Genomic DNA, 26905 nt, shown 5'->3' on the forward strand with positions numbered 1-26905 from the left:
TCCCTTCTTAAACAATTTCTCGTGGAGAACAAATTGTGCAAGAACCTACTGTTTCTTTAGAGTTCAGATGGTCTTGAAGGTTTCATTAGTCATGATTCCTTTCGAGCGCTGGAATATATATTGTATGGATTTGTGTCATGCGGGTGGGGGGGGGGGGGGGGGGTAGAGAATTACAATATTCCCGGGGTTTTTTTTAATCTCTTATTTTGAGCTGCATCTGCATGCGTACGAAGTATTGAGGGGCCATGCCTGGGCGACCGACTCCCTTAAGTTGCTCAAGATGAAGGGATGGCGGTCACCGACCAGGATCTCTATATAAAGGTGCATGACCAAGACAAGGACGGATCCACTATCTCCTAAATCCCTAGGCTAGCACATTAGCATTCAAGTAAGTTCTGATATGGACATCTCATCCTAATCGTCCACCTCCAAACTGGGTGAGTTGACATCCGACCCCTCGAACATATCGTTGAACTCCTACATTCTAAACCATATGTGGTATTATCACATATAAGTAGGATTAGGGTTGTTATTCACCTAACGAAGGCCCAAACCTAGATAAAACATGTGTCTCGTGTCCATCCCGTAACTTGAAGTTATGTCCCGCTACGTAAACAAATCTACGTGCGACTATCATCATATTTTTAGGAACTTCGGAAACACGCTTGATAGCTGGAGCTGACCATGGGGTTCCTCACACCACCAAATCGGATCAGAGGTACCATGACCTTCACCATCTTCGTCGTCTATATGGCTTACATCTTCACCATCACCGTCATCTTCATAGACATTGTCATCTACATCGCCTAGGTCTTCACCATTGACTTCATCTTCATCGACACCAACATCATCAATCATGCATTTACCGACTTCAGCCTCACAGTCTTCATCGCCCAATATCGGATCTACACCAACGACTGACATCGATTGCGTCTCCAGCTTCACCACTGACCTCATTGCATGGGACATTGCAGATTATGAGCTCCGGCAACAGCTCTTCCGCCACACGTTATGATCGACCTTGACTATCTGGCATACTATATTGTGGTCTATTATGGATCTCCTATGATCTATCCCAACTATGCCGCCTAGGTGCACATTACTTACCGCTTGCTAGGCTTGAACATGTACACTATGCCTTGGTACAACCGAGCCAGGGAACAATTCGTCTCTTGCTCCCTTGGCGTGCATGGCACATGGGGTACTATGTGGGATGCCAGTATAAATCGTCAGTCATGGCGGTGGCAAGACCATACACAAGTGGGTTTCCGGCCTGCATGTCCAACTAGATCATCAGGTACAATAGCAAAATCGTCTGTGTTAGTCAACCACTCAACTACCTTTACAAAGTTGAGCGCAAGCCTATGTCTCACTTAAAGGGAAAATAGATTATTGATTGAAGTTTTAATAAAAGAAAGGTCTTGCATCAACGCAATTGATCATTAGGCAATGAGGAAGGCTTATGATCGATGTCAACACTAGGAGTAGTGGTCCTCATACAACTAGGATGGACACAGAGCTATGAATATGTGAAAGCTCTCTTATTGACTAATTGAGGGTGCATCCAACTTGCTTGCTCATGAAGACCAGGATCGTTTGAGGATACTCGTCATCGGAATATACAAGACAGGTTCTATAATGTAGGTTCCCCACTAGTATATAAGATGAGGCTGATAAAACCAATGTACTCTACAATGCATGAAGCGGTGCTACTTTGAAGCACTTTTGCGTATACTAAAAAGGATAATAGTGTTGCTTCTTCTTTCATCCTGACTTTTTTTGGCACCTGCGTTGTGCATCTTTTATTTGGTCTTTTCCTTTTCTTTTGTAGAAGCAACACTTTCCGTTGACACACTTCAACTGAATGTTATTATGAGTCAAGTACTGAAACATGAGAAAAGCTCTATACGAATGCCTCGCGCACACCCACCATCGTTTCGCTCTCAGACGCTCCTTTCGGTGATCCCATCATGTCCACCGCACGTAAAGTGGTACGGGAGTGCAGGCATCCGTAACCCCTCCATTTGCCATCCTACACCGGGAGAAGGGCGATTAGATTTGGGAAGCGTCTCATACCCTACTGCTCGCTGTTGTTCATCTTCATCCATTACTTTGACTACGTCCTTGATATGTCTCCGTCGTATCTATAATTTTTGATTGTTCCATGCCAATATTCTACTACTTTCATATACTTTTGGTAACTTTCTATACTATTTTTTGGACTAACATATTGATCCGTGCCCAGTGCCAGTTCCTGTTTGTTGCATGTTTTTTGTTTCGCAGAAAATCCATATCAAACGGAGTCCAAACGGGATAAAAACTGACGGAGATTTTTTTTGGAATATTTGTGATTTTTGGGAAGAAGAATCAACGCGATACGATGCCCGAGGGGGGCACGAGGCAGGGGGGGCGCGCCCCAGGGGGTCAGGCTGTAGGAGATATGCCCTAGAGGCAATAATAAATGTTATTGATTATCTCCTTGTTCATAATTATGTTTATGTTCCATGCTATAACTGTTGTGGTTCCCGAGCCCGTATATCCATAAAGGCTCTGGGGAGAACCCATATGCACGTGTGGAATAATAAACGGTAAAATGTATTCCTAGTCGTGCCTCTAAGACTAGCTCAAGTGTTGCATGATGATTATATTTTCCCAATCATGGGCATGTCTATGCCAAGCAACTTTGAGGGCACAATGTCAGGAATGACATTTGTGTTGAATCGACCCGAATTGATGTTATGCTATGAGATTCATTCGTCACAAGTTTATTGGTACATAACACAGAGATGGTTAACGTTTGCATGATTCCTTAGACCATGAGAGTATCGAGTTTCTTCATGCTTGCTTCATGAACTTTGGGGTTTGTTAAACGTCATCCGTAAATGGGTGGCTATTACGGCGGCTTACGGGTTCATGGAAAAGTGTGTCAAGTAACTTGATAGCTCAAGATAGGGATTTGCTCCTCCGACGATGGAGAAATATCTCTGGGCCCTCTCGGTGTTACGGTATCCATCATCGTCTGGCCAGACACTTTGTGATTTGATCACGGGGATGCCGGAATACGATAACGAGAAAAGAGAACAATACCGGTAACGAGGTAACTAGCATAGTGGACAAGTTGTTGATCCACGGGAATGCCAACATGTCTCACCTCGGGTATTTGTAACATATCGCGAAGCAACAGGAATAGCACACGGCAACTGGAGGTTCACTCGAATATTTATTCGTGTGGGTATAGGGGTCAATATGGGTGTCCACGGCTCCGATGTTGATCATTGATCGGAAGGGGTTCCGGGTCATGTCTATACTTCACCGAACCTATAGGGTCACACGCTTAAGGGTCATCTATCTGCTGAATACTAGACAGGGAGTCTGAGAGAAAATCACCGAAAAAGTTTCGGACACGGAAAAGTTTCGGACAGCGGAATCGTACCGCAGAGAGAGGTCATCGGATAAGTTTCGATGATACCGAAAAGTTGTTTCGGGATACACCATTAAGTCAAATTGGTTTCGGCACATGCCTGATAATTCTTGGAGGATGCCAGAATCATTCTGGAAGCTTTTTGGAATTTTCTGAGATAAAAACCGGAAATGTTCCGGAGCTGCCGGAGCCACTTCAGATGTGTTTCGCAGATGAAAATCACTAAAACCGGAATTGTTTTGGAACGCGTTGAAAATCATTTTAGTGGGTACTGGAAATGTTCTTAGCCCACATAAATATTTTCAGTTCGATCAGACACTGAAAAATGTCGTCGTGAATAGTGAAAATCAGCTTTATGGTTACTTTATGGAAAGCCACCTTTTGGGGCTTTGCTCCAAAAGATCTTGGGGATGACATGGATGGATAGGAGCCATTTTTTGGGCCCCTCATGGGGGTGTGGCCGGCCACATGGGGTATCCCCCCTTGGGGACCCTCTTGTTCCTTGGTTTCACTCCTAGGTCCTTGTGGAAGGACTTCATTCATGTGCATTTTGGGTTTTTTGTGAAACTACCCTACCCCCTTGGGATTTCCTATAAATAGAGGTGGAGGGGCAGCCCTCCACACTCATCCCTTGCTCTCATACACATGCCATGCATTATCTGGCTTCTTCTCTCCCTCCCACGAAAAGAGTTTCGTAGAGCCGTAAGGCTGTCTGGGTTCCGGCAGGAACTAGTTCTGGATGGCGAAGCCCTGCCGGATAGATGACACCGTATGTGTGCAACTCTGTAGAGAGATCGTAGTTTCGGTCTTAGTTCGTGAGTGCCTCCCGAAGGGCTGTCCGTGTGACCGTCCGAGTTTCGAAGGTCCTCCCGAAGGGCTGTCCGAGTGACCGTTCGAGTTTCGAAGGTCCTCCCGAAGGGCTGTCCGCGACACCGTCCGGGGGGGCTGTTCGACCGCCTCCCGGAGGGCTGTCTGAGGAGCAGATGAGGGTATACATCCTCGCGGTTGGGAGGTTGTAAATCCTAGCTGCGGGGATCTGCACCGCCGATCGTCATCGACTCTACTTCCCGCTGCGCTACGAGTCGGTAACGAAAAAGATCAAACCATGTATGCAGTCTCCATAGTGGTCCTGGGCTGGTGCATAGGTCGGAAAAATTTTGTTTTCTGTCGCGTTCCCCTACAGTGGCATCAAGAGCCATGCTATGCGTAGATGTAGGTTTCGATCTAGAATACATGGAGATGTATGGGTATTGCATAATATAATTAGGTAGTAGATAAGATCTATTGCTGAAAATTATTTATGCGGGTGACAGATGAAATCTGTTACCCGAGGTTCTTGTTGCTTCCCTAGAATTTGCGTTTGCTCAATCTCGAGACAGCATGGTGGAATTTGACAAAGTTCTGGCAATCCGTGATCGTGATTGATCATGGAAGTGCTATCAGTTCTTTGGGTTCTGCCGTAGTCAAAAGAAAGATGAAATTCGCAGATGAAAGGGCATTGCAGATATGATCTGCACGGGGGTCATGCATATGACGAAGTTTAGTATGGGGCTCGAGATTTAATTATCGCGTGTTTCATACACCCCGAGATGTTAATCTAGCAACTTGAATAATCATACTTGATGATAAAACGTTGGTCGCTGCGGTTTAAGTCAAAACCTTAGAAGCCACGTAAAATAAATTTTGCATAAACCGATTAGAGGCGTCTAACTTGGTTTTGCAGGATGTGCATATGATGTGGTATAGCAGTGCTCATACTAATTCGATTATGTATGAGATGACTATATGATGTAATTTGATTAACATGACCTGCGTGTCATGATTCGGCATGATGGTTGGAGCCATATGATTGCACTTTAATGACCTGCGTGTCAACCTTGTTGTAATGCATTATTTTGTTAGCTATAGAGATAGCAATATTATCTGGTGCATCGACAAGGTGGTGGCAATCTTCGCGAAGGTGAACACCGACGCGAATGCCGAAGACGAAGAAATGAAAGACTTCTCCGTCAGAAAGGGCTATACCATATCATGCTATTATGAATTGCCTGAGATGTTTATCCCTTATGATGCACCCTTCTTGATTGCGCGGTAGTCGCTTTTATTAGGGTGATCTCTCACTTAAAATACCAAGTAGTTAGTGTTCTCCCAAGTGTAGCACCGTCACGGCACCTATCTTTTCGGGGTGCGCCGTGTCACACGGGTACGAACGATTAGAGAAGTGTGAGGCGGGTGAGTTGAGACCTCGCAGCGAGATCACTTGGTTGTCTTGACGTTCAGGCATGACCGTCATGAGCTCGGGACACACGCATCGAAAGATGAACAAGAGTCACATAGAGATGTGATTGGCAAGTTGGCCTACCAGTTGAGATTTTTCGTCATCAGTGGTGTTACACCAATGGCGAACAATTGAAATGTGGGTCTTGTATCACTCACAATCAATTTTGAGAGATATTGATTTGAGTGGGAGCGCACTGTTGAATTAACATGTTTAATTCTTAGTGCAATTAATTATGAACATTGTCTAAGTGTTATATGCAAAATATTTGTAGAATAATGGCTCGCGTTTCCACCTTCCCTGTTAAAATTGAATAGCTGTTAAATATTTGGTTAAAACTTTACGATTGGTACCGTAATATGAGGATTGTCCTCAAAAGTGCCGAGAAGGACTTTGTCCTATCGCATGCTTTCCGTATCCTCCCGCTAATGCTATGGATCATGTGACTCTTGTCCTTTGATCCAAAAGCTATAATTCCGTTTCAGTCAAGTGCAATATGTTTGCTTCCATGAAACCCAAACTTCGAAAGTTGGGATAGTTATATGATATTCATGGAACTGAAAATTATTTTCAGATACAAACAAAGCAATGTTTGTTTGCAAGTATTAGTAAAAGTGTTTACTATGCATTTGACTGTTGGGAAAGGGATCCAGAAGAACGCCTGTCATATAATGAAAGGTGAATAAAACAACAACTTAAAGAGAAAGGAAGTGTCCAAAGGGTGTTAGTATGACTTACACGCCTAGGAAGTCCGGGGCTAACGCCACTCTTAAGTTGGGTGCTTCTTTTGCAAGTAGGAGAAATACTAAAAGTTAAACTGTTAGAAGTATAAAGGCAGAAAGAAAGATGACTGGAATATCCAGCTCATGTATGAATGTCATACAAGTTTTTGATGTATAGTAGGCTGTTCAAAGATATAGTTCTTGGGAATTATGGTTAAACATGTTAATCACTAATTCTTGGGTATTGTGAGTTAATCACAAAGATACCCGCTCGATTGCATTCAATTGCGAATCACTGTAAGAGCTACTGTGGCCTAAAAAGACTAGCCAGAAATGAGGTTAAGGCATACACAGGGAACATAGTAAATGTTACTATACCTTCCATTGGTGTATTGCCGTCTGTATTTATTTTCATAATTCATTTAGAGTTTTACAAACTCTAGCCCATTGCATAAGGTATCTTGCAAGAAGGTTGTTCATAAGAGAACCTTTTATGTTCGATGTTATGAATAACACAAGGGCCATACTTTCATTATGAATGAGATGTATGTTATGAATATTGATAATAATACAATACCTCTGGGTTTACTTTCATAATTCATTTTAGAGTTTCATACACTCTAGCCCATTGCACAATGTTTGTTGCAAAAGAGTTGTTCATAAAAACAACAATTGTTGTTAAGTATTATGAATAACATGAAGGGCCATGCTTCCATCCAAGATGGGACGTATGTTATGAATATTGAGGGTAATATGATACATCCATAACACTGACGCTAAATGTCGCAAGACTAAAAGAATACCACACAAGTGTGGCACTACATTTGGTCACATTGGAGAAACCCGCATGGAAAATTCCATTATGATGGATTTTGAAGTCTTTTTGATTTTGAATCATCTGACACTTGCAACTTTCCTCCGAAAAGTGAAGTGACTAAAATACCGTTCACAGGCCATAAGGAACGAACAACAAACTTATTAGTGATCATACATTTGATGTGTGTAGTCCGATAAGTGTTGTTAGTGGTGGATTTATTTATCTTCAGAAATGACTCAAGTAGATATATGGATATTTACTTGATGAGACGTAAGTCTGGATCTTTTGAAATCATTCGAAAGGTTTTCAAAAATGAAGTAGAAGTTATTGTAACAAGAAAATTATGTTTCTGCAATTTGATTGCACAAAGGAATATTTGAGTTACATGTTTAGCGAATGTCTGATGAGTTGTGAAAGGGGTTTCATAACTTGCACCTCCCGGAACACCACTGCAAGTGAAAAGTCCGTGGAGATGTAATCTAACCATTTATGACATGGTAAGGTCAAAGATGACATAAATAAATTTGCCATTATCCTTTTTAAAGTGATGCTTTAGAGACTGCGGCTTTTACACTGAAAAGAGCTACATCGGGTCTGTTGAAATGAAGCCATGGTATGGTACGCCCAACCATGTTGTATCTTTTCTTAACATTTGGAATATGGGGCTTGTGTAAAAGGTTACAAACCTATTCCAAATCAGACAAGTGCTACTTTGTAGGTTATCCCAAGTCATTGGGTATTCCTCCCTCACTGTACCGAGGCAAATAGGTTTGCCACAAAGAACGGTATGCTTTTAAAGAGAATGGTTCTTTCTAAAAGGTGAGTGGGAGAATAGTGCAACTCGACGAGATAAACAGTATCTTCATCAGATCAAAGGAAAGAGACCTTGGAAGTAATTCCAGAGTTTCCTACTGCGACTGATACGGAAGTCTCTACAATAAAATGTATGAACTTCGGTCGAACTTGCAGCTGAACCACGTAGGCAAGGCTCGTGCAAACCTCTCAGGTGCGCAAACGAGATATTGTTGTTAGACAACATTATACCTACGATACACAAGGAAGCGTTGATGGGCCCTGACTCCAGAATTGGCTAAATGCAAATACAATCCGAGTTAGTTTCAACATAAGTGATTCAAGATTAAAACCTTGATACACCTTTCGGAAGACTTAGAGTCTAACGAATATTTATGGAACTTAAAACTGATACGGATAAAAATGTTTTATCCATAAAGCTCGACTTGTTGAAATAACAAGTTCAAGAGTTGACTACGATGAGGTTGTTTTCATCGTAGCGATGCTTAAAGTCGGTTCGGATTGAACTAGCAATTAATACATATTTCAATCATGAGATATGAAACATGGATGATAAAAGGATTTCCATCTGATGGAAATGAAAGCTAGGACTTGTATATGATACAGTCCAAAGTAATTTGTCGATCCAGAGGATGCTAGTAGGTATGCAAACTTCAGAGTTCCAGCAATGGACAGAAGAGAGCAAAATGGAGTTGGAATCTTCGTGTTTTGATGAAATGGTCAAAGGGGTTTTGACTTCATCAATGGGTAACGAAGATGCTTGTAATTCAAGAAAGTAAGTGGGAGCGTAATAATATTTCTAAAAACCTTATGTGCTTGGCACATTGGTAATTGGAAATAAATTTCTTGACACAAATTAGGACTTCATTTGAAAATAGTTTTTTGATGAAGTGCTTAGGCTAAATAGCCTCAATATTAGGCATGATGATCTATGGAGATAGATTTACCTAATGGGGCTAAGCAATGAATACATATTGACAAGATGCTAAAACCTTTTAGCATTTAAAACGCCAAGGAGTGATTCTTGCCAAAGTCACATGGAAAGAGTTTTTGCAAGACTCGGTGTCCCAAAACACTGATGAGTAAAATACATGATGCAGATTCCACACACTTTTGTGTTTGGATTAATCATGTATTCCATGGTATGTAAAACAACCAGATATGTCCGATACTCCCAAGGTGTTGCGAGTATGGATACCAAAGTGATCAAATTACTGATCATGGGACAACAGTGAAAGATGTCACAGAGTACTAGAGTAAGTACTGATGACATGGTTTTCTCGCAAGCAGAGATCATGAAGAGTTCGTTGTAAAATGTTACATCGATACAGTCTTCATCTTTTCTCCATGCGATTTTCGATTTAAATTAAGGGTTTTGTGTAACACACAATGTGGTGGCACAGTTAGTTGGAATTTGTTCAAGCTAGTTAATGTGGCGAATTCTATAACAAGGGCTAAGTATGTTGACGCTTTAGAAGCGACAAAGAAGATGTTGAATCATATAGTTCATTCATGAACTTAGTATAGTTCCAAGATGGCTTTTGACAATGGGACACTACTGCAGGTAGTTGCTCCATAACTCAGTCTGAGGAATCCAGGTTCGACCTGTGATTCACATACATACAAAGCCAAGTCCACACAAAATATGAATTTTGTGAAAACGCGAGGACATGCAAAGATACACACGGAACTGAAGTCGTCAGATCCGTTGGACATCAGGCTATACCACAAGCGAAGCATATTTACACCGGTGTGCCACAGGTGTGAAGTGCATTAGCATAAGCTAGATTATTGTCTCTAGTGCAAGTGGGAGTCTGTAGGAGATATGCCCTAGAGGCAATAATAAATGTTATTGATTATCTCCTTGTTCATAATTATGTTTATGTTCCATGCTATAACTGCTGTGGTTCCCGAGCCCGTATATCCATAAAGGCTCTGGGGAGAACCCATATGCACGTGTGGAATAATAAACGGTAAAATGTATTCCTAGTCGTGCCTCTAAGACTAGCTCAAGTGTTGCATGATGATTATGTTTTCCCAATCATGGGCATGTCTATGCCAAGCAACTTTGAGGGCACAATGTCAGGAATGGCATTTGTGTTGAATCGACCCGAATTGATGTTATGCTATGAGATTCATTCGTCACAAGTTTATTGGTACATAACACAGAGATGGTTAACGTTTGCATGATTCCTTAGACCATGAGAGTATCGAGTTTCTTCATGCTTGCTTCATGAACTTTGGGGTTTGTTAAACGTCATCCGTAAATGGGTGGCTATTACGGCGGCTTACGGGTTCATGGAAAAGTGTGTCAAGTAACTTGATAGCTCAAGATTGGGATTTGCTCCTCCGACGATGGAGAGATATCTCTGGGCCCTCTCGGTGTTACGGTATCCATCATCGTCTGGCCAGACACTTTGTGATTTGATCACGGGGATGCCGGAATACGATAACGAGAAAAGAGAACAATACCGGTAACGAGGTAACTAGCATAGTGGACAAGTTGTTGATCCACGGGAATGCCAACATGTCTCACCTCGGGTATTTGTAACATATCGCGAAGCAACAGGAATAGCACACGGCAACTGGAGGTTCACTCGAATATTTATTCGTGTGGGTATAGGGGTCAATATGGGTGTCCACGGCTCCGATGTTGATCATTGATCGGAAGGGGTTCCGGGTCATGTCTATACTTCACCGAACCTATAGGGTCACACGCTTAAGGGTCATCTATCTGCTGAATACTAGACAGGGAGTCTGAGAGAAAATCACCGAAAAAGTTTCGGACACGGAAAAGTTTCGGACAGCGGAATCGTACCGCAGAGAGAGGTCATCGGATAAGTTTCGATGATACCGAAAAGTTGTTTCGGGATACACCATTAAGTCAAATTGGTTTCGGCACATGCCTGATAATTCTTGGAGGATGCCAGAATCATTCTGGAAGCTTTTTGGAATTTTCTGAGATAAAAACCGGAAATGTTCCGGAGCTGCCGGAGCCACTTCAGATGCGTTTCGCAGATGAAAATCACTAAAACCGGAATTGTTTCGGAACGCGTTGAAAATCATTTTAGTGGGTACTGGAAATGTTCTTAGCCCACATAAATATTTTCAGTTCGATCAGACGCTGAAAAATGTCGTCGTGAATAGTGAAAATCAGCTTTATGGTTACTTTATGGAAAGCCACCTTTTGGGGCTTTGCTCCAAAAGATCTTGGGGATGACATGGATGGATAGGAGCCATTTTTTGGGCCCCTCATGGGGGTGTGGCCGGCCACATGGGGTATCCCCCCTTGGGGACCCTCTTGTTCCTTGGTTTCACTCCTAGGTCCTTGTGGAAGGACTTCATTCATGTGCATTTTGGGTTTTTTGTGAAACTACCCTACCCCCTTGGGATTTCCTATAAATAGAGGTGGAGGGGCAGCCCTCCACACTCATCCCTTGCTCTCATACACATGCCATGCATTATCTGGCTTCTTCTCTCCCTCCCACGAAAAGAGTTTCGTAGAGCCGTAAGGCTGTCTGGGTTCCGGCAGGAACTAGTTCTGGACGGCGAAGCCCTGCCGGATAGATGACACCGTATGTGTGCAACTCTGTAGAGAGATCGTAGTTTCGGTCTTAGTTCGTGAGTGCCTCCCGAAGGGCTTTCCGTGTGACCGTCCGAGTTTCGAAGGTCCTCCCGAAGGGCTGTCCGAGTGACCGTTCGAGTTTCGAAGGTCCTCCCGAAGGGCTGTCCGCGACACTGTCCGGGGGGGCTGTTCGACCGCCTCCCGGAGGGCTGTCTGAGGAGCAGATGAGGGTATACATCCTCGCGGTTGGGAGGTTGTAAATCCTAGCTGCGGGGATCTGCACCGCCGATCGTCATCGACTCTACTTCCCGCTGCGCTACGAGTCGGTAACGAAAAAGATCAAACCATGTATGCAGTCTCCATAGTGGTCCTGGGCTGGTGCGTAGGTCGGAAAATTTTTGTTTTCTGTCGCGTTCCCCTACACAGGCGCGCCCTGGGCCCTCGTGGCCACCCCGTAAGGCGGTTGGTGCCCTTCTTTCACCGCAAGAAAGCTAATTTCTGGATAGAGATCGTGTCCAAAATTCAGCCCAATCGGAGTTACGGATCTCCGGTTATAAAAGAAACAGTGAAAGGCTAGATCTGAGAACGCAGAAACAGAGAGAGACAGAGAGACAGATCCAATCTCGGAGGGGCTCTCGCCCCTCCCACGCCATGGAGACCAAGGACTAGAGGGGAAACCCTTCTCCCATCTAGGGATAAGGTCAAGGAAGAAGAAGAAGGAGGGGGCTCTCTGCCCCTCGCTTCCGGTGGTGCCGGAACGCCGCCGGGGGCCATCATCATCACCGCAATCTTCACCAGCAACTTCACCGCCATCATCCCCAACTCTTCCCCCCTCTATGCAGCGGTGTAACCCCTCTCTTACCCGTTGTAATCTCTACTTAAACATGGTGCTCAATGCTATATATTATTTCCCAATGATGTATGGCTATCCTATGATGTTTGAGTAGATCTGTTTTGTCCTATGGGCTATTTGATGATCAAGATTGGTTTGAGTTGCATGTTTTATTATTGGTGCTGTCCTATGGTGTTCTCCGTGTCGCGCAAGCGTGAGGGATTCCCGCTGCAGGGTTTGCAATATGTTCATGATTTGCTTATGGTGGGTGGCGTGAGTGAAAGAAGCACAGACCCGAGTAAGTAGGTTGTTTGCGTATGGGATAAAGGGGACTTGATGCTTTAATGATATGGTTGGGTTTTACCTTAATGATCTTTAGTAGTTGCAGATGCTTGCTAGAGTTCCAATAATAAGTGCATATGATCCAAGTACAGAAAGTATGTTAGCTTATGCCTCTCCCTCAAATAAAATTGCAATAATGATTACCGGTCTAGTTATCGATTGCCTAGGGACAAATAACTTTCTCGTAACAAAAAGCTCTCTACTAAAACTAATTTAGTTGTTTCTTTATCTAAACAGCCCCTACTTTTTATTTACGTGCTCTTTATATTCTTGCAAGCCTATCCAAAAACACCTACAAAGTACTTCTAGTTTCATACTTGTTCTAGGTAAGCGAACGTCAAGCGTGCGTAGAGTTGTATCGGTGGTCGATAGAACTTGAGGGAATATTTGTTCTACCTTTAGCTCCTCGTTGGGTTCGACACTCTTACTTATCGAAAGAGGCTACAATTGATCCCCTATACTTGTGGGTAATCAAGACCTTTTTCTGGCGCCGTTGCCGGGGAGTCATAGCGTGGGGTGAATATTCTCGTGTGTGCTTGTTTGCTTTATCACTAAGTAGATTTTATTTTCTGTTCTTAGTTGTTCTCTATCTTTAGTTATGGATATGGAACACGAAATACCAAAAAAATTAAGTGTACTTGCTGCTCATGGAGATGGGGAACCTCCTAAAACCCTCGATGCTCATTATGTGAAAAATATTATGTACTACTTTGATAATCCTGAGAAAACCCCATTCAACTATATAATGGGAGACATGTTGGATCAACGTGAATACTTTAGGGATTATCGCTTGACACAAAAAGGGAAACTATTATGGGATCAAATTTATATGTTGCGTTGGTATGCTCGGCAACTATGCTTGAGATATGATTATACTTGTTGCTCTAGGATGAAGGCTCCACCCTTCCCTTTTCATGCAAATTTAATGATGATAAAACCTTGGCTTCTTATGCTAATGGTATATATGATTACTATGATGTGGAACAAATAGAAGAATTCGTTGCTTTTATGGGTGCTTATGAAATTGAATCTGTGTTTAAAGAGTGTGAAAATCTTGATGATGCTGTTTACAGACCTGAAAATTTTGCTATACTTAAATATTGTTATGAGAATTATGAATACAATTCCAATATTTATGCATTTATTGAGAAAGTCTCCCCTGTCCAAGAAGAGACTAATATTTTGCAGGAGTCTATGGAAGAAGAAATTGATGAAACTGTGAGCTCATTGGATGAAAAAGATGATGAGGAGAGCGAAGAGCAAAATGAGGAAGAGCGGATTAGCTACCCGTGCCCACCTTCTAATGAGAGTACTCATACATTGTTTAATTTCCCTTCATGCTTACCGAAGGATGATTGCTATGATGATTGTTATGATCTCGTTGATTCTCTTGAAATACCCCTTTTTGATGATGCTTGCTATGCTTGTGGCCAAGATGCCAATATGAATTATGCTTATGGAGATGAACTTGCTATAGTTCCTTATGTTAAACATGAAATTGTTGCTAGTGCACCCACGCATGATAGTCCTATTATCTTTTTGAGTTTTCCCTACTACACTATATCGGAGAAGTTTGTGCTTATTAAGGATTATATTGATGGGTTGCATTTTACTACTACACATGATGATTTTGATAGATATAATATGCATGTGCTTGCTGCTCCTACTTGCAATTATTATGAGAGAGGAACTACATCGTCTCCGCCTCTTTATGTTTCCAACACGATAAAATTCCAAGAAATTGTTTATACTATGCATTGGCCTTTAATATGTGTGCATGAATTGTTCTTTTATGACATGTCAATGCATAGGAAGAGAGTTAGACTTCGTCATTACATGATATATGTTACTTTGTGCTCACTACTAAATTACAAATCATTGTTAATTAAAATTGGCTTTGATATACCTTGGGATCCGGGTGGATCCATTACTTGAGCACTACATGCCTAACTTAATGGCTTTAAAGAAAGCGCTGCCAGGGAGACAACCCGGAAGTTTTAGAGAGTCATTTATTTCTGTTGTGTGCTTTTATATAGTTTAAAAACAAAAAAATAAAGAGGGGAACCTAAAACTTTTTCAAAAAGAAAAGCGAAAGTGAGAGAGACAAGCATTGTTGAAGTGGGAGAGCTCCTTGAACTTTGTTCATGCTCACGGAAACTTTGTGAATCTTGATTACAGAAACTTTTCAAAAAAAATAATTATCCCCTTGTACAATTCCATTGTATTATAAAAATAATGTGCCAAGGTTGCCTTTAGGATGTTTACAATGCTTGTTGGTTTGTACGGTGCAGGACAGAAACTTTGGCTGTAGTGCGCGATTTTACATTTTTTACTGGAATGTCAAACGGTTATGATTCTTTTTGCACTGTCTTTCTATACAAATTTTTTATTGATTCTAATTTTTGTATGATTTTTGGGGTACCATAAGTATGGTGAATGTTCAGATTGCTACAGACTGTTCTGTTTTTGACAGATTCTGTTTTTGATGCATAGTTTGCTTGTTTTGATGAAACTATCAATTTCTATCAGTGGATTAAGCCATGGAAAAGTTATATTACAGTAGACATAATGCAAAAACAAAATATGAATTGGTTTACAACAGTAATTAGAGTAGTGATTTACTTTATTATACTAACGGACATTACCGAGTTTTCTGTTGAAGTTTTGTGTGGATGAAGTGTTCGATGATCGAGAATGTCTCGATATGAGGAAAAGGAGGAGAGGCAAGAGCTCAAGCTTGGGGATGCCCAAGGCACCCCAAGTAAATATTCAAGGAGACTCAAGCGGCTAAGCTTGGGGATGCCCTGGAAGGCATCCCATCTTTCTTCAACAAGTATCGGTATGTTTTCGGATTCGTTTCTTTCATGCGGTATGTGCAAATCTTGGAGCGTCTTTTGCATTTAGTTTTCACATTTATTTTATGCACCATTCTGGTATGAGATACTCCTTGGTTGATTTATAGAATTCTCATTGCACTTCACTTATATTCTTTGAGTATGGCTTTATAGGATGCTTCATGTGCTTCACTTATATCATTTGAAGTTTGGATTGCCTGTTTCTCTTCACATAGAAAACCGCCATTTGTAGAATGCTCTTTTGCTTCACTTATATTTGTTAGAGCGTGGGCATATGTTTTGTAGAAAGAATTAAACTCTCTTGCTTCACTTATATCTATTTAGGGAGATGACAGGAATTGGTCATTCACATGGTTAGTCATAAAATCCTACATAAAACTTGTAGATCACTGAATATGATATGTTTGATTCCTTGCAATAGTTTTGCGATATAAAGGTGGTGAATTAGAGTGTGCTAGTGGGTAGTTGTGGATTAGTAGAAATACTTGTGTTGAGGTTTGTGATTCCCGTAGCATGCACATATGGTGAACCGTTATGTAACGAAGTTGGAGCATGAGATATTTTCTGATTGCCATCCTTTGTGTGGAGGTCGGGGGCGTGCGATGGTTAACTCCTACCAACCTCCCCCCTAGGAGTATGCGTGTAGTACTTTGTTTCGATGGCTAATAAATTTTTGCAATAAGTATTTGAGTTCTTTATGACTAATGTTGAGTCCATGGATTATACGCACTCTCACCCTTCCATCATTGCTAGCCTCGTCGGTACTGTGCATTGCCCTTTCTCACCTCGAGAGTTGGTGCAAACTTCGCCGGTGCATCCAAACCCCGTGTTACGATACGCTCTATCACACATAAGCCACCTTATATCTTCCTCAAAACAACCACCATACCTACCTATTATGGCATTTCCATAGCCATTCCGAGATGTATTGCCATGCAACTTCCATCATCATCATATTCATGACTTGAGCATTCATTGTCATCTTTCTTTGCATGATCGTAAGATAGCTAGCATGATGTTTTCATGGCTTGTCCGTTTTTTGATGTCATTGCTACGCTAGATCATTGCACATCCCGGTACACCGCCGGAGGCATTCATATAGAGTCATATCTTTGTTCTAGTATCGAGTTGTAATATTGAGTTGTAAGTAAATAAAAGTGTGATGATCATCATTATTAGAGCATTGCCCCAAAAAAAAGGAGAGGCCAAAATAGCCTAAATGAAAAAAATGGGGCCAAGAAGCCCGCAAAAAAAAGGAAAAAAAAAGAAAAAGGGGCAATGTTACTATCCTTTTACCACACTTGTGCTTCAAAGTAGCACCATGTTCTTCATATAGAGAGTCTCTTGAGTTATCACTTTCATATACTAGTGGGAATTTTCATTATAGAACTTGGCTTGTATATTCCGATGATGGGCTTCCTCAAATGCCCGAGGTCTTCATGAGCAAGCAAGTTGGATGCACACCCACTTAGTTTCCAGTTTGAGCTTTCATACACTTATAGTTCTTAGTGCATCCGTTGCATGGCAATCCCTACTCCTCACATTGACATCAATTGATGGGCATCTCCATAGCACGTTGATTAGCCGCGTCGATGTGAGACTTTCTCCTTTTTTGTCTTCTCCGCACAACCTCCACCATTATATTCTATTCCACCCATAGTGCTATGTCCATGGCTCACGCTCATGTATTGCGTGAAAGTTGAAAAAGTTTGAGAATACTAAAGTATGAAACAATTGCTTGGCTGAAACCGGGGTTGTGCATGATTTGAGTATTTTGTGTGGTGAAGATGGAGCATAGCCAGACTATATGATTTTGTAGGGATAACTTTCTTTGGCCATGTTGTTTTGAAAAGACATGATTGCTTTATTAGTATGCTTGAAGTATTATTGTCTTAATTAATGTCAAATGATAGACTATTTCTTTGAATCACTCGTGTCTTAATATTCATGCCATGATTAGATTACATGATCAAGATTATGCTAGGTAGCATTACACATCAAAAATTATCTTTTTTATCATTAACCTACTCGAGGACGAGCAGGAATTAAGCTTGGGGATGCTGATACGTCTCCGTCGTATCTATAAATTATGATTGTTCCATGCCAATATTCTACAACTTTCATATACTTTTGGCAACTTTTTATACTATTTTTTGGACTAACATATTGATCCAGTGCCCAGTGCCAGTTCCTGTTTGTTGCATGTTTTTTGTTTCGCAGAAAATCCATATCAAACAGAGTCCAAACGGGATAAAAACTGACGAAGATTTTTTTTTGGAATATTTGTGATTTTCGGGAAGAAGAATCAACGCGATACGATGCCCGAGGGGGCCACGAGGCAGGGGGCGCGCCCCAGGGGTCAGGCGCGCCCTGGGCCCTCGTGGCCACCCCGTAAGGCGGTTGGTGCCTTTCTTTTGCCGCGAGAAAGCTAATTTCCGGATAGAGATCGTGTCCAAAATTCAGCCCAATCGGAGTTACGGATCTCCGGTTATAAAAGAAACGGTGAAAGGCCAGATCTGAGAACGCAGAAACAGAGAGAGACAGAGAGACAGATCCAATCTCGGAGGGGCTCTTGCCCCTCCCACGCCATGGAGACCAAGGACTAGAGGGGAAACCCTTCTCCCATCTAGGGAGAAGGTCAAGGAAGAAGAAGAAGGAGGGGGGCTCTACCCCCTTGCTTCCGGTGGCGCCGGAACGCCGCCGGGGGCCATCATCATCACCGCAATCTTCACCAGCAACTTCACCGCCATCATCACCAAATCTTCCTCCCTCTATGCAGCGGTGTAACCCCTCTTTTACCCGCTGTAATCTCTACTTAAACATGGTGCTCAACGCTATATATTATTTTCCAATGATGTATGGCTATCCTATGATGTTTGAGTAGATCCGTTTTGTCCTATGGGTTAATTGATGATCGTGATTGGTTTGAGTTGCATGTTTTATTATTGGTGCTGTCCTATGGTGCTCTCCGTGTCGCGCAAGCGTGAGGGATCCCCACTGTAGGGTTTGCAATATGTTCATGATTTGCTTATGGTGGGTGGCGTGAGTGACAGAAGCATATACCCGAGTAAGTAGGTTGTTTGCGTATGGGAATAAAGAGGACTTGATACTTTAATGCTATGGTTGGGTTTTACAATAATGATCTTTAGTAGTTGCGGACCCTTGCTAGAGTTCCAATCATAAGTGCATATGATCCAAGTAGAGAAAGTATGTTAGCTTATGCCTCTCCCTCAAATAAAATTGCAATAGTGATTACCGGTCTAGTTATCGGTTGCCTAGGGACAAATAACTTTCTCGTGACAAAAAGCTCTCTACTAAAACTAATTTAGTTGTGTCTTTATCTAAACAGCCCCTACTTTTTATTTACGTGCTCTTTATTATCTTGCAAACCTATCCAAAAACACCTATAAAGTACTTCTAGTTTCATACTTGTTCTAGGTAAAGCGAACATGAAGCGTGCGTAGAGTTGTATCGGTGGTCGATAGAACTTGAGGGAATATTTGTTCTACCTTTAGCTCCTCGTTGGGTTCGACACTCTTACTTATCGAAAGAGGCTACACTTGATCCCCTATACTTGTGGGTTATCAGTCCTCGTCTCCATTGACATCACCATGTCCACCGAAGCCAAAAAGAAGGCTGCCGAGGCCAAAGTCGCCGCGACCACCGCTGCAATGACCTTGCCAACCGGAGGGTATAATTTGATTATCTCTCCTGTTTATTTCTGTGTTTACCATGCATGCTTGATGTTTACGTAGATGTATCTGCTGTGTGCGTAATACGACCTTGTATGGCTAGATATCAGCATGAGATTAATATTGTTATTGCCATATTCATGATTTATTTATGAATTAGATTAATCAAAAAATTACTTATTTACTCAACAGAAATCACTAGTGTGCATAACTGGATCAATCACCTGATGTGCGTTGCTCTAAATGTAGCACGTGTGCTATTGGGCTCACCGCTCTAGGGAGATCGTTCGTCATTGCCCGTTCAGTCAGAACCAGCCGACAACTGTCCATCCCTGCCCTATTTTTGCAACTGCAGTTGTCAGATCGACGAATAATCAAAGGAAATAGATATGACTCTCCGTAAGGTTGTGTACTTATCTTAAGTGTGTAATTCTCATTCTCTAAATTGTTTGACGAAGATTTTCAATTTAAGGGAATTGTACCTGTTTAAATTTATCTAATTCTTGTTCTCTAAATTGTATAGCTAGGGAGAAATGTCGAATAAGTTTAACTAACCTTACGATTCAACATGCTTTATTTATCACTAGCAAAATGACCCGTGCGTTGTAATGGGAGAAAAAAAATCTCATAATCTCCGATGGCCATGACCACATTTTTCCCCATCACCGAGATACACTATCACTCTCATTTTCGGGAAATCGTGAACAATTTTTGAAAATTATGAACATTTTTTAAACTCGTGAACGTATTTGAAATCGTGAACATTTTTACAGATTTTTCAACATTTTCTAACGTCATCAACTTTTTTTGAATTCATCAACATTATATACTACTTGCAAACATTCTTTTAAAAATTGTGGACATTTTCAAAACATTTTTCTTCAACAGGGGAACATTTCTATAGTTGACGAACATTTTTTTGGAAATTCGTGAAACAATTTTTGAAATCCATGAATATTTTTTTTATTTAACGAACATTTTTTGAAATGCATGATCATTTTTCATATCAGCGAACATTTTATGAGTCATTAAACTATTTTGTAAGTCATGAGCAGTTTATGAATTTTAGGATTTTTTTCAATTCATGAACTTTTTTGAATTGGCAAAACTTTGCTCAGTTTCATCAAACATTTTTAATACATGACTTTAAAAAAAATCATGAACACTTTTTCCCCAAACAATTGTTTTGATAATTGCGAGCATTTTTTGAATATGCGAGTAATTTTTATAAATCACAAACATTTTCTGAATCCACAAACATTTATGAATTATTAAAAATTTAATTCTAAAATTCTTATTTTCAATTTTCAATTTTTTCAAATTCCCTAATTATTTAAAGTAGAAAAAACAAAGATGGAAAATTAAAAAACAAAATAAAAATTAAAAAAAAGGCCGCCGGGACATGGGCCGGCCCAAATAGGCACGTTGTGTCTTCTCCTAGCGGGTAAAGTGTAGTATAGAAGGTTCCTACCTCATAGGCCGGCCCAGGCGGGGAATCCTCTGGGTGAAACGTTTTTTGTCACTTATAGGTACATCGGTGGGTACCGCAAAAAGTTTTGATGAGGTACATCGGTGGGTACAACTTTGGGGCAATTTTGATGAGGTACCGTAAAAAGCAATAGCCGTTTTATTACTACTTATAGATATAGATTTCTATTTTCTAATTGGCACGTGCACATAAAATAATTTGTTGTGCACTGATAATAACCATGTCTATGGGAATTTATGGAAATTTTTCTTAAGAAGATGAAGACATCAGCACAAGATGACCCATCACATGACCAAATGATACTCCATTAACTCGTCTTTTACTCTCTTTTTTTGGTAAGCATTTATAGTGCAAGACATTTTAAATTATTTGTGTGTATTACTTGTATGTATATTATTGCCTGGTATCCCAATCGTGCATAGTGTACATGTGGACGCCGGGTCATTTTTGCTCTGGGTCCGCCCCTGCTATCTACATAATCACTCCAATATTAGACAATAGCACAAATACACAATGTGCATTTATAAATATATCACAAATTAAGACACCACAAATTGAGAGAACAATTTTATTCATAATCGGAATATAATCATTGATCATAATCACATACCATAACTCATATGATTTTACACTTTTCACGGCAAGCTACGCAACAGAGAATCATTAGCCCCTCTCGAACCTAATTTAGCTAAGCACCATACATAAGTTTCTTTAGCAGGGGGACTTCCCAGCTAGTATCTGCACGTACTAAGCTAGGGGCGCGAGACATCCAGTACTCACCATTCCATTGAAATTAGAGCTTGTGCTCGATCATTTGAGGGTTCTAGAATCATCAACATTTTTGTGTAGAGCAATGGAAAACAGAATATTACTTTATTCATGTTTGAACCAAACAATTACAATCACAATGAAAAATAGAATATTACTTGTTATGTATAAACTATTTCATATCAATATTGCTTCTGGATTTATTATTAAAAAGTTGCAGGAAGGATTTATGTAATGTTTGTAGGTAATATTTTATTTTGGTGATATATATACAACAGAGAACCATTAGCCCCGTGTAAATCATAGCTTAGCTAAGCACCATTCATAAGTTTGTTTAGCAACGATCCTTCCTAGCTAGTACCGGCCTATATATACTAAGCAAGGGTCGCGAGATATCCGACATGCAGTAATCGAAACAAGGTAGAGATTGTAATCATGAGCACTTGTTGTGAGCAAAGGAAACTAGAATAATTCTTTATTCATGTTTGAACTAAAAAAATCGTTACATATATTAATAAGATGAGATACAGTAAACAATTACAGTCACAAAGAATACAATTTTGTTGTCAAATCCTACCGACCCGTGCAACACAAAATTAATTGTGGTTGTCGGCCCAGAACTGAGCTTGGAGCCAGTCCACAGTTTTCTTCTCCACCTGAAAGGCCTTGGCGAGAACATCATCAGAGATCATAGGCTTTGATCCAAATACGGCGTTGGCAATGGTAATTGCCCCCGGGTTCTGGCTGCTAAGTGCGGCAATTGCGACCGCCGGCTTGTAGGGGTTGGGGTTAAACTGGAAGTGGATGAGTCCTTGTGGGAAAACAAACACATCACCCTTCCTGAGCTCCTTGGAGAAGAGCTTGTTTTCCGGGTTGGACGTGACGAAGCCGACGTAGAGCGTACCCTCAAGTACGGTGAGGATCTCAGTGGCACGGGGGTGTGTGTGCGGAGGGTTCTCGCCTAGGGGTGCGTAGTCGATGCGTGCGAGGGAGATGCCAAGCGTGTTGAGGCCAGCAATCTTCATGACGTTAATCAAGGTCACGTTCGACCCAACCTTGCTTATCTTTGTGTCTCTCGGCATGTCGAGTTTGGCTGCCAGGAAGAAGTCCTCCGCCGTCACGACTTTTGGGTCCTTACAGACGAATCCGTTAACAAGTACTGCATGAAGAGAATTAAGATGAATACACAAACAAGGAAAAAGTGGTTACAAATATATTGATATGCTTGACATATCCAAGAACTCAAATATGCAGTGATGAAAGGATGAACTTGGTACATACCACGCGAGCTATTGTCCGCGACACAGAAGTCCTGGAGAGGTCCAGGATCAGAAGCTAAAGCCTGCCATGAGACTAATGCAAGAATAGCAGTGAAGAGAAGGAAGCAGGGGGAAGACAGAGAGGCCATTTTGTTCTATCGGAGAAATGGACGTTGTCTATGGGTCTAGCTAGCTTTGTGTGTTGAGAAGTGGTAGCTGATTCTGTGGCCATCTATGGATATATATAGCTTGGCTGCAGCTGACCGAATTGCCAACTAAAATCCAAGGCGTACACAGCAGCACTAGATTGACATGGTCTCTTGAAGAGCAACCCACGTGTCTAATTAACATGTCTTGACGACGCGGTTAAACTGGCTGGCCGGTTCTCCCGTCATGCATGCTAGCTAATTAATTAACTCTCGGTAGCAACAAACCAAGCATGAGGCGACTAGGTAATTAGGCTAGATCAACTAGCTAGCTCTCAAGGTTACGCCATATATTCAACACCAAGAAATATTTATCAATTAGCTATAGCTTTATCCTACGTCATGCATGACAGTGACACAGTATAAAGTGGTGTAATCCATACATCATAATTTATCACGCCAGACCAAGACAACGTCAGGTTCGTTTTCTAAGCTAGTAGTACACCATACGTAAAGAGACTTCCTAAAATTGATCCATTCAGGCTATGTTTTGGTCCACGCACTCTACACCTGCTCCCTTAATTAAATTAACGACCATTTCTATCTGGCCATGCATGCATACACATATGCGTTTTTGTTGACTGTTTCACAAAATCACCTACTCTTTCTTCTGCTATAAATACATAGCCTTCCCAAAACCAACCCAACAACACAACGAAGCACCAAACACAGCTACTTTCAGCAAAAAGAAACTCAAATGGCCTCCTCTTCCTATGTCCTTCTCTTCGCTCTTCTTGCGTTGGCCTCATGGCAGGCTATAGCTTCTGATCCGAGCCCCCTGCAAGACTTTTGTGTCGCAGACAACAGCTCACATGGTATGTCTTCTCAGCACTGGGTGAACATCAAGTACCTCTCATAGTTCTTAGATAATATTTAGCATCGCATTTAATCACAAACTATTGATGGACTCAACTGACGTACATATATATGCACTCCGTTACACAGTTCCAGTTCTAGTTAACGGATTTGCATGTAAAGACCCAAAGGACGTGAAGGCCGAAGACTTTTTCTTGGCGGCCAAACTCGACATGCCGAGAGACACAAAGGCGAACAAAGTTGGGTCCAATGTCACTTTGATCAATGTAATGCGGATTCCTGGCCTCAACACATTGGGCATCTCCCTGGCGCGCATCGACTATGCACCTCTAGGCGAGAACCCACCGCACACTCACCCGCGTGCCACTGAGATCCTCACCGTGCTTGAAGGGACCCTTTATGTCGGCTTTGTCACATCCAACCCAGACAACAAGTTCTTGTCGAAGGTGCTTAACAAGGGTAACGTGTTTGTATTCCCAGAAGGTCTCATCCACTTCCAGTTCAACCCTAACCCCTACAAACCAGCGGTGGCAATCGCTGCACTTAGCAGCCAGAACCCTGGGGCTATCACCATTGCCAACGCTGTGTTTGGGTCAAAACCGGCAATCCCACACGATGTTCTTGCCAAGGCGTTCCAAGTGGAGAAGAAGACGGTAGACTGGCTTCAGGCTCAGTTTTGGGCAGACAACCAGAACTAATGAAGTCTTGCATGGACAAACGTTGAAAATAGAACCGTCTTGGATCATATACAATATATTTGTTTGTTTTATTGTACTAGCTTCTAAAACATTTATCCTCTATGGTTGAAATACTCGATTAAATAAACTGTTGGTCTAGTATTACATGGCACAAAATAATATTTCTAAGCATACTCTTAATTTATTTAAGTTATAACCCATAATCAACTATAGCTCAGGTGTGGTGAGTACCTAGCATGCAGAGCTTAAACTATAGAAAAATCGAGGATAGTACAGGTCGATCTCTCTTGAGATATGCCAAGTGGAAGAAATTCGTATCCACATTTAATCTACACATTCGGGCAAAAAACAGACACAATCTAAATAGTAGTCTAGAGGGAGATGATATGAAACTACTATTCATCACAAAAATGTTAGTAGTACAGAATGGGATACATCGTTTGGCACATCTCTGGCTGGGAGGGTGTAGCGTCAGAGATGAGGGCGCATCTCATATGATTTAAGAAGAAGCACCGCCACTGATGGGCCTCCTTGGAACAACCACCAAAACCTTGAGTAAATCTCCGATGGTTCGCTTTCAAGGCACCTGAAATCAATAAGGCGCATTACATTCCAGGATTGTTCCCACCAGTCAAACTTAACCTCCTTTTCTAATGGTTCTTCTGCATACTACTTGTAAGTTGTAACACAATTATCTCACGTGGTTTTCCTATGGCTCACTGGTCAATCATTCTCAGGACATTTTATGTGTAGTATGCCGTGGGTGTGAGGTTGTGGCATGGATGTGTTAATGCTTTCGTTGCTACCGTGAAAGTGCTACCGTGGCAGTAATTTCTAACTTGAAAACACGGCCATGGTAGGGAATCATTACTATTATATTATGCTAACTCATTTAAATTATTATTTTATTGAAGTGGCAACATTGTCGTAAAAATAAATATGGGGAAAATCCATAGTCGCCACTCGAGTAGTACACATGTGAAGTCCTTTGACCAGTAGAGGGGGCACATGACACTCAAATCATACCACCGGAGGACGCACCACCTGTGATAATGATTGTTGCAACAAAAGTCGCACATCTTCTACGACTCTAGAGGAACCTCTGCACAACCCTCACACACCACCCATTAGCCATTACGAGATGTTCGTCCACCATAGCTAAGGTGATGTCGTCACTCCATGGTGCTTCTTTCCTGAACTTGGAGAGATTGTCAATGGGGTTGATGATGTTCCAGTCATCATTGATGAGATGAAGTTGCATCTGTAGATGCATTGTCTGAAGAATTACTCCCATGACATTTTCGCTAAACGTGGATGCAATGCAGCTGATCCGAGTGGGTGAGATGAAATATATTGCCTTGTGGATCTTCAATGGTGTAATGATGAACCATGACGTCCTTGAGAAGCACGATTGCTCCCCTCGAGAGCTCATACTTCCTCCACGGTGCTATTGTCAGCCTCGTAGTGTATGGCCCCCCACTGTCAACTCATCAAGGATTGTTGGTATAGTTTGTGATGTGTGATGTCATGCGGCACAAATAGTACATCATCACCTGCCCTGGCCAAGCACCGTGTTTAGTGCAATTTGGTGTTTTGGAGTGGGGCATGCTAGCCAAAATACTAGGGCGAGCTCTAGGGGAACGGAATAGTATGTTGTGCGCACTAACTTATCAATCATATTATGTAAATATAGTAGCACCAAGTTATTCGATCATATCTTTGATCTCAATTAATCATGCCATTATGGTTCATATTTTTTTATAGCCATCTCATAAAAGATGAGTTCCAGTTATATTCATGCGACTCCTCATAGGCTACATATCAAGTTTTGATGGAACGCCTAGCAAATGATCATGATTAATGTATATTGGGTTCACATATAAACTCACTTTCTCTAAACGATTGTTTTATAAGACCCTTGCAGCATATACATAACTCTGCCGGAGAGATATGCCCAAGCAAGTGGTTTGACGTTTTTCTGCACCAATGTTTTGAACTATCTCTCAAAGTTTGATTCCAAACCGTCAGTAATATTTAACCAATCTTTCACGAATAAATTCCTCGGCCATTATTAATTTCTGCCGTAGTTCTTGTGATTTAGTTCCGTACCAGCGAGACAAAGGTAATCAACTATTAAGGACAGTAAAACTGAGCCCTTTCCCACCCCTCTCACGCACTCAACAATTTTGGCCGTCAGATCTCGTGTGCAGATCATTTCCGACCGTAGGATCGCTATGGGATGGCTGTCCAGAGGGTGGCTACTCCGGTGGAAAAAACGGTGCAACGTGGTTAACTGGGCATGTGCTGGGGCCTGGTTCCAGCACGAAGCCCG

The 26905-nt window shown here is 41.6% G+C and overlaps 2 protein-coding genes across 2 annotated transcripts; one reads left to right on the forward strand and one right to left on the reverse strand.

Moving 5' to 3' along the window:
• Positions 1-21946: 21946 nt before the first annotated feature.
• LOC109768592 (germin-like protein 8-8) lies at positions 21947-23037 on the reverse strand. The gene is made up of 2 exons (XM_020327343.3): positions 22876-23037; positions 21947-22753 (listed from the first exon to the last, which is right to left on the reverse strand). Exons 1-2 carry the CDS (start codon positions 23000-23002, stop codon positions 22191-22193), a joined length of 690 nt encoding a protein of 229 aa, XP_020182932.1. The 5' UTR covers positions 23003-23037; the 3' UTR covers positions 21947-22190.
• Positions 23038-23561: 524 nt separating this feature from the next.
• Positions 23562-24589, forward strand: LOC109768593 (germin-like protein 8-11). Its single transcript, XM_045234512.1, has 2 exons — positions 23562-23874; positions 24011-24589. Exons 1-2 carry the CDS (start codon positions 23757-23759, stop codon positions 24571-24573), a joined length of 681 nt encoding a protein of 226 aa, XP_045090447.1. The 5' UTR covers positions 23562-23756; the 3' UTR covers positions 24574-24589.
• Positions 24590-26905: the final 2316 nt, after the last annotated feature.

Source organism: Aegilops tauschii, chromosome 3 (genome assembly GCF_002575655.3).
Source record: "Aegilops tauschii subsp. strangulata cultivar AL8/78 chromosome 3, Aet v6.0, whole genome shotgun sequence".
NCBI lineage: Eukaryota > Viridiplantae > Streptophyta > Magnoliopsida > Poales > Poaceae > Aegilops > Aegilops tauschii.